This window comes from Lagenorhynchus albirostris, chromosome 10 (genome assembly GCF_949774975.1).
Source record: "Lagenorhynchus albirostris chromosome 10, mLagAlb1.1, whole genome shotgun sequence".
Lineage (NCBI taxonomy): Eukaryota > Metazoa > Chordata > Mammalia > Artiodactyla > Delphinidae > Lagenorhynchus > Lagenorhynchus albirostris.
Window position 1 is genome coordinate 256,517 of NC_083104.1, and position 7,901 is coordinate 264,417.

Below are 7,901 nucleotides of genomic sequence, written 5' to 3' on the forward strand. Positions count from 1 at the left end.
CACTGATTCGTGCCTTCTCAAGCGTCTGGCCCCGCCATGGCGCTTCTTAAGTACTGAACGAGTTTGCATTTTGCAGAGGCGGAGGCGAAGCGGCAAGCTGTCCGAAGGCACACAGCCAGGAAGGGCCCAGGCTGGGACTCCAGTCCAAGGTTCCTCGACTCCAAAACTTGCACCCTTCCAGCCACATTCCGGCTGCAGCCTCCACGAAAGGAACCGTGTACTCGGGCAGGACGGGGTACCCCCACACCCCCGTCTGGGCCGTCGGGCCTACGGCAAGGGTGACCGGGCCGAGAGGCAAGAAGGGTGCCCAGATGGCTGGGTATGTGATAAGGCCAGTAAAGTACGGGCAAGGAAGGGGGAGAGCGTTGCAACGGGGGCTTGGAAGGGCGCCCGAGGTGTGCGGCCCCGCCCCGCACACACTACGCCCCGACCCCGCGCGCCCCCAGCCCGGGTCCAGCGCGCACTCACGGGATCCGCACGACCGCGCTCGCTCCGAAGCCTCTGCGCACCTGGACTCGTCTCCCCGAGCCCGGGCCTTCGGTTTACGTCGCCATGGCAACCATTCTCCCGGCAGGCGGGGCTGTGACGTAACAAAGGCTCCGGGGGCCCGGCTGCCCACGAGCCGCAGCGGGGCTGCGCAGCTCAGAGCAAGCGCCCGGCCCAGGTTTCTTTCCTTTCTCGGTCTTCACCATTCCGCCCCCCTTCTGCTCATTTTCCTTCATTCTCTGATTCATTTTTTCACCGGGCACCAGGTTGCTCGTGGTACGAAAATATACCTGGTCCTTCCTGCGGAGTGGACCTCACTTTCTAGAGGGGCGGCTCTTAAAAGTGTGGTATCGGGCGGCAGCATCACACGTGCTGGGAACTCGTTAGCAAAGCAGATGTTCTGCCTGGCCGAAGCAGAAGCTGTGGGGGCTGCGGGGCCCGGAGATCTGGGCTGTAACAAGCCCTCCAGGAGGTGACTGCGGTGCTGGCTCAGGTTGGAGAACCACCGCTCCAGACGGTGCATGAGACATAAAATAAAGGCAGAGTGACAAATCTGTCAGTAAAAAGAGGGAGGGATCCCGGTTAAATCGCCCAGATTCACCAGCTGTTGTGGCCACGGGCAGCAGGGTCTGCCCTCTGCCTTCCCGGCTGAGGGCCCCCTTTCCCCCCAAAACAGCAGGAGGCCCCTCCTTGAGATTTGACCGTGGCCACCATTTCTGCCCACGCATCTCGGGGATTTATAGATTGACAAGGGCATGTGGGGCCCTCTGCGGTCCTCTGGACAGTCTGCAGACAGGCCAGTACTGTAGTGCCAGTGGGAGTCCCAGCAGCTCCTGGGTCTGCCCAAGGCGGGATTAGTGGGTGGGGAGACCAGTTCCACGAGTGGGAGGGGGGAAACCCGCGGGTAGAAGGAGCGAGAATCCCTGAATCACCCCTGGAGGAGTGGGACCCAACAGGCAGTAACCACAGTGTTCTTCGTACAAGGCAGGAAGTTCTATTGTGTTAAGCCACACATGGGATTTGTGTGTGTGTGCACACGCGTGTATGTATGGGGGAGTATATGTTACAGCAGCTGGTGTCGGGTGCCCTGAGCAGACAAGTGTCTCCCCCACCCCCAGGACTCTCACAATCTACTGATCCAGCCGCTGCCTGACCCTGCAGCCCAGCCTCCTTACTAGCTGTCAGAGCCACGGAAGAGAGAGCTGGGCACTGAGTTTGGGGTCTAGAAGCCACAACAGGCTCTGTGAACCAGCGACTGAGATGGGAGAGCACAGAGTTCTGAGAGGGTTCATCTCAAGCAACACCTGTTCTAACGAGACTTTAGGAATCTGGAAAAAAGGCAACCGAAAGGAGAAAATCCAATCCCTTGTTAACAACACGAGAGCTTATTTTCCTCCTTGAAGAAGGTGTGGCAGTCAGAGCTCTTGGGAACAGAAACAGAAAGCAACAGTAGCCGGTTAAAGGGGAAAGGGGCAGGGGGGCTCCCCGAATCTGCAGGGCGTGGGAGCCAGGCTGAGAGATGGTGTGACCAGGAGCGAGCCCAAAGCCGGCTGCAGGTGTGTCCTGGAGGAGACCCCTTGGCTGTGATGGGGGTCCTGATGTGTGATTTTCATCCTCAGAACCTGGGTCACCTGCCCACACTTCATGTCTCATAGGCAGGAGCCTAAGGGTCCCACCTCCGCCCTGACTGCAAGAGAGGCGGGAGAGAGAGCTCCCAAGGTGGGAAGTGGGGACTCCTAAGATGGGGCCCCCAGCCCAGGAGGGGTGTCAGAGGTACAGGTGGTCCAGCCTGAGGACAGGAGCTGGTGTGTTTCCATGGCGCCAGGTCTCAGGTCACTCCCGCAAAACCGACTCTGTGCCTGTGCTCCTATCCACCCCTTTCTTTGGAATGACCTTTATTCTCCTGTCAAACTCCTCGTGTTACCAAACCCAGGTTCACTGCTTGCAGCTCAAGCGTCCAATACTGAGAGACAAGTGTTGCATAAAAGGAAGGGTGGCTTTACTGAGGAAGCCGGCAATCCTGGGGAGACAGTGGACTCACGTCCCAAAGAACCAGCTCCCCACTCCCCAGGTTTCGCTCGGAGATTCTATAGGGGAAAGAGGAAGGGGCTACGTGCTGAGGAGAGGGCTGTGGGGGCGTGGTCAGCTCGTGGACATCCTTCTGATTGGCTGGTGGTGAGGTAACAGGGAGTCGGCCTCATCAACCTTCTGGTTCCAGCTAGTCTGGGCCTACGTGCTTGTGGGCAGCAGGCAGTTAACTTCTCCCACCTGGTGGGGGCTTCAGTATCTGCAAAACAGCTCAAGGGACATGGCTCAGAATAGGGTCTGTAGCCCTTGAGGACGAAATAAAGGTCCTTGACTTTGTTTAATGGCTAAACCATCATTGTTTTGTCTTGCTTGACTGTTTTCCTTTCTTTCTGCATTCTCTCATTTCTCTGATTAAATATATTCTTTGGGTAAAGTTTTTCTACAGACAAGAGGCAGGTGGAGGACGTGGGGAGGGGGGTGTTGTCCCAGGAAGGCCCTATAGGGTCCTGCTCGCTGACACTACATTTCTCAAGACTCAGTTCAGGGCTGGCCTCCTAGGAGGCATCCCTGGAGCAGGGCATGTTGCTGCTCTGTGCCGTCACGGCCTGCATCCTCCGGGTCCAGCCGCCAACACGTCCTAGCCCCACCTCCTCTGGATCCTGGGTGGGTCCAGCGGGGGAGGGATTGGGGGGGCGGGAGACGTGGTGCAGCCAGAGCATCTGTCCCCTCCCTCGCAATTCATCCCCATTTTGGTATCTAGTTACTTCCATCGTGTGTGTAACAAATTCCCTGTATTAAATTCCCTCTCTATGAAACCCCCGAGGGCTTCTGTTTTCTGAGTCACACCTATTTGACAGGGGCAGGAGACCTTGCTGGCCAAGGGGACAGGCTGTGGCATCAGTCCAGGCTGGGTCCAAATCCTACCTCTGACCCTCACTGGCTGTGTGACCTTGGGCAGGTTACTCTAGTGCTCTGGGTCTCAGATTCTCCGCCTAAAAAGTGGGAACAATAACAACGACCTGGAGGGATGTTGTGTGTTAGCACAGAAGCAGCACCCAGTTGGGCCTCAAAAATGCTAGTCTGCCTGGATCATAGTGTGGCCTGAGGGGTGTGTCTGACTGCAGAGGTCTACAGGGCATCCCAGCAGCGTGGCCGAGATCTCCATGCGGAAGCTGAGGGTCAGAGACTTGAAGCTGTTTGCCCAAGACCACAGCCCATAAGAGGCAGAACTGGGATTCAAAACCAGGCAGTGTGGCTCCACAGCCCAGCCCGTCAATGCCACCCAAGCCTCTTCCCACCTGCCTGGCGAGAGACGGTGCTTGGGCAGCTGGGGAGGGCCAGGTCGTGGGGCGTGCGGCTGGAGGTGGACTCTGTGGGTTACCCAACCAAGCAGCGTCCCTCCCCAGCCCCACCTGTGCTTGTCAGCCTCGGGGGGCCTCCTAGGCCCTCAGAACCCTCTCCCAGGTGTGGCACAGCTCCTGCAGTAAACAGATGCGGACCACAGGGGACACATCCACTGATACCCCTGGGATGTCTGTAGGCTTACAGTGGAAGCAGGAAGGAGTAGCCACGCAGCCAGCAGAAACACAGCGGGATTCTCGGTGACCCCCGCTCGGGACTGGATGGGCGCCATGGCGGCCAGACGCCTGACTGCCCAGGCCTCTTGCATCTGGATTTCCTTTTCTTCCTCCTTCAGTCTCAGAGGTTGCAGGGTGCGGAGAAAGTCTACCCCACGGTGAGCCGGGGTGTTCGTGGGCCATATGGCCCACGTGCGCGGCTTCCACTTCACCTGCCATTAAGCTCCAGTCCGGCTGTGGTCTACACTACTCCCGCCTGCCGGACCAGGGGAAGCTGCCGGGTCGTGGAAGTGAGTCTGAAGCAGTATCCCACCTCCCCTCAGGGCCCCCTCCCCACCCCAGTGCCCTCACGTGCCCTTGTATTGCCCTGGCCTGGCATGCTTTTTATGTCACTGTCATCAGACTGCTTTCCTGACAGCTCAGATGGACAGATAATTCGATTGGCGTCTGGGGAGAAAGCGGGGTGATTTCTGGCATCCACGTTTGGCTACAGTACAAGAGAAACAGTGTTAAGTGAGCCGTAAGGAAAGTCTTGGAGCCCGGAGTGAGATCAGCTGGCCGGAGTTGAATCATCAGGGGAGGCCTCCCGGGGTGACTTCACTGGGAGCGGGTTAAAGGATGCACAGGGTCCACATAGGGCACTGGAGGAGCAGGGAAGACTGTGGAGCTCAGGCAGCTGCAGTAACCCTCTGAGGCTGGGGTGCAGAGAGTGTGGTGGTAAAGGCAGTGGCGGGAGAGCGGAGGCTGGCGGGGGCCCCAGGAGAAGGTAGGCAGCTGCCCACCAGGTCACGGAGGGTTGGACTGTTGCTCCTGCCGCGACTGGGGTCTTTCATCGCTCCCCAGGGACACAAAGAAGGCAAAGCACGATCCGATTTGCTGCAAGGAAAGGAGGCCGATGCACGTAGGGGTGGGTAGAGCCCAGGTGGGCAAAGCAGGAAACGGGCAGAGCGGCGGGGCCGCGCTGTCCGAATCCACCGCGGGGTGTCGCCCTGCACCAGTTTGAGTCCCGGGCCCTGGTGAATGCCCTTTCTGCCCAAGGGGACTTACAGGAGGAGAACCTTTTGTGCCAGGCAGCGGTCAAAGGTTCCCGGGTGACTCAGGCTGGTAAACAAGCTGCCCCGAGAGCCCGCGTCAGGCGCAAACGGAGACCTTGTCGGCGGGCGAGCGCGCGTCCCGCGGCTCTGCTCTCGGGCTGGCGGTGGGCGTGGGGCGGGGGTCCCGCTCGGCGTCCTGCGCGCCCGCGGGCGAGGACGCGACCGCCTCCGGGCAACCCTCCTGGATTGCTGCAGACAGCCGCAGGCAGACGCTGGAGGGGGTGCGGGGGACATCAAGGTCTGGGCAGCCCTTGCGCCCACATGCGAACACCCTCCCCCGCCAGTTTAAACCTTGCTGGGAAATTTGCAGCCTACCTCAAACTCCAGCACCGCCGCAGCCTGGGCGCCATCTGAAACTTCATTGATTCGGAATCCTCTTTCAGGCTCACGTTTTCAACCCCGTCCTCCCCAAACACTAACCCGAGGCGTTTTTACCCCAACTCTGCTGGGCCTTTTAGTGAAAACCTCATTTCTAACCCCAAACCCCCATCTACCAACAGCAATGAAACCTAACCCAACGCGGATGTGACCAACTCCAAACCCAAGCCTGGACTCACAAGACATTTTAAACCATTCGATAAACAGACAAGAAATGCACAAATATGTTATGAGTGTAAAAATCCCAGTGACACCAATGAAGGGGGTCAGGCGTGGATGGTCAGGGGTCTGCCGCACTCCCATCTCTCCAGAACCCTCGGCTTTGCAGGGGACGTCCATCCTTTGGGGAATGGGATCCTCCCACCCCCACTGTCGCGGGACTTGCTTTTCAGACGAAGTTGTCGCCAGGCAGCCGATTCGAGGTGCCTGGCCTGGCACGTGGTGGCCACTCGCGTTTGTGTGGAACGGCTGGCCCACCGGAGATCCGTGCGCCCCCTCCGGGTTTCCCCTCTGTTATCAGCAAGGGCTGTCCCTGTACGGAAATGCGTAAGGAGTGCTGGGCTCACTTCAAATCCAGATCGGTGCTGCCGAGTTGCCCTGTGGTTGTGTTCTTTTGTTCTGTTCTTTTTTCGCCTGTGCCAATCTCACTGCCGCCAGTGTCGCTGGAAACTGTTAGCTTCTTCGACATTTACCTACACTGAGTGTTACCAGCCTTTTTCATTTTTGCCAATCTGATGGGAAGAAAAATCCCAAATATCATTTTAATATGCATTTCTCAAGGACCCGTCTGCAATCTCTCCAACAACTGTTTATTAAGTGTCCAACAAATATTCCTTTATACCAATAATAAAAGTCAGCACTTCCTTGCCCACTTTGCACATTCTTCGGGCTGCCTCCTCTGGTTTATTTCTCCATATTCCTAAATAATCTGTTTAAGCTTTGATTTCTCAATTTATCAGTTTCAGATACGTGTCAGTTGAGTCCCCGCAGTTGATTCAGGGTTTGGGAGTCAGTCTTTTCCAATTTATGCCTAGATCACTGTGGTTCCCTTGTGAGACATTACGTTTTTGTCTGTTCTCCCTGAAATTAAATCCTCCATTTTCCTCCATCTTCCTCATTTGTCCACTTTTTGAATTATGAAATATATAAATTATACAGAAGACTGTAGAAAATATATGTACAATTCAAAGAATAAAAATTTTACAAAGGAACAAATACCCAGGTTAAGAGCCAGACTGTTGCCAGTTCCTTAGAAATTCCTGGTGGGGCCCCATCCTGACTTTTGGGCTGTGCTCCCCCTGGCTTTGTAGTTTTGTCATCCACCTTTGTATTCTGAGAGAGTTTGTTGAGTCTTCCCTGGCACATGGTGGGTGAACTTTGTGGAAATGGAAGCATTTGTCCTTATTCTTAGGGGGTCAGCTTTCCTTTTCAGCACTGGGAGGGGGTATGTCCACGTGCCTGTGGCTCGCCCACGTCCATTGCCACGTGGCCGCATTTCATCGCATGAACACAGCACAATTTATTTATCTATCTTACCGATGGCATTAGTGTTTTGTTGTTGTTGGGGCCACGCCTCGGGGCATGCGGGATCTTAGTTCCCCGACCAGGGATCGAACCTGTGCCCCCCCGCAGTGGAAGCGCGGAAGCTTAACCACTGGACCGCCAGGGAAGTCCCTGCCGATCGCATTGGGATTCTGTGCAGTTTTTTCTTGTACAAACAATGCTCCAGAAGCCAATCTTGTACGCGCCGCCTGATGCACAGGTATGGGTGGAGCTGCTTGGTCCGCAGATGGGTGTTCATTCTGCTCTACTGGCTAACGCCAGACTTTCCCACAGTGGTGGTACCAGTTCACACTCCACCAACAGGGATTCTAAGGTCCCTGTGACCTGCGGCCTTGCCAACACTCTGAATTGTCGTTTTTGCCGTCTGATGGGAGTCCCATCTCAGTGTGCTCTTAGTTTGCATGTCCCCGTGGACGAGGATGGTGGGTGAAACCTCTTTCCCTACGCTTCTTGGCGCTCGGCCTCCCTGTTCTGTGCAGCGTCTCTGGAAGTCGTTGCTCATTTTCCTGTGGAGTTGCTGTCTTTTCCCTGACAGTTTGCAGGAGTCCTTAGGTACTATAGACGCTCATCCCTGGTCCAATATATGTGTCACAAATACCTTCATTTTCTAAAGGCTTTATAGATTTGCTTGCCACATATTTGTCTTTAATCCACCTGGAAACTACTTTTGTGTACAGTGTGAGTCAGAGGCTCACTTTCACTTTTCCCCTGTTTGGCTAGCGGATTACTGCAGTACGATATACTAAGGTCTATCCTTTCCTCTATCTGCACTTCG

General features: G+C 56.1%; 1 protein-coding gene across 1 annotated transcript in view; it reads right to left on the reverse strand.

The window, feature by feature from the left end:
- The window catches only part of CFAP100 (cilia and flagella associated protein 100), a 49,209-nt gene extending 45,062 nt beyond the window's left edge, over positions 1-4,147 (reverse strand). Inside the window, exons 1-3 of the mRNA XM_060163064.1 lie at positions 4,061-4,147; positions 3,813-3,841; positions 3,634-3,707 (exon numbers count right to left, since the gene is read on the reverse strand). Of these exons, the coding sequence (XP_060019047.1) occupies positions 3,634-3,707; positions 3,813-3,841; positions 4,061-4,147 (190 nt within the window). The remainder of the gene's footprint in view (positions 1-3,633; positions 3,708-3,812; positions 3,842-4,060) is intronic.
- Between the last annotated feature and the right edge of the window lie 3,754 nt (positions 4,148-7,901).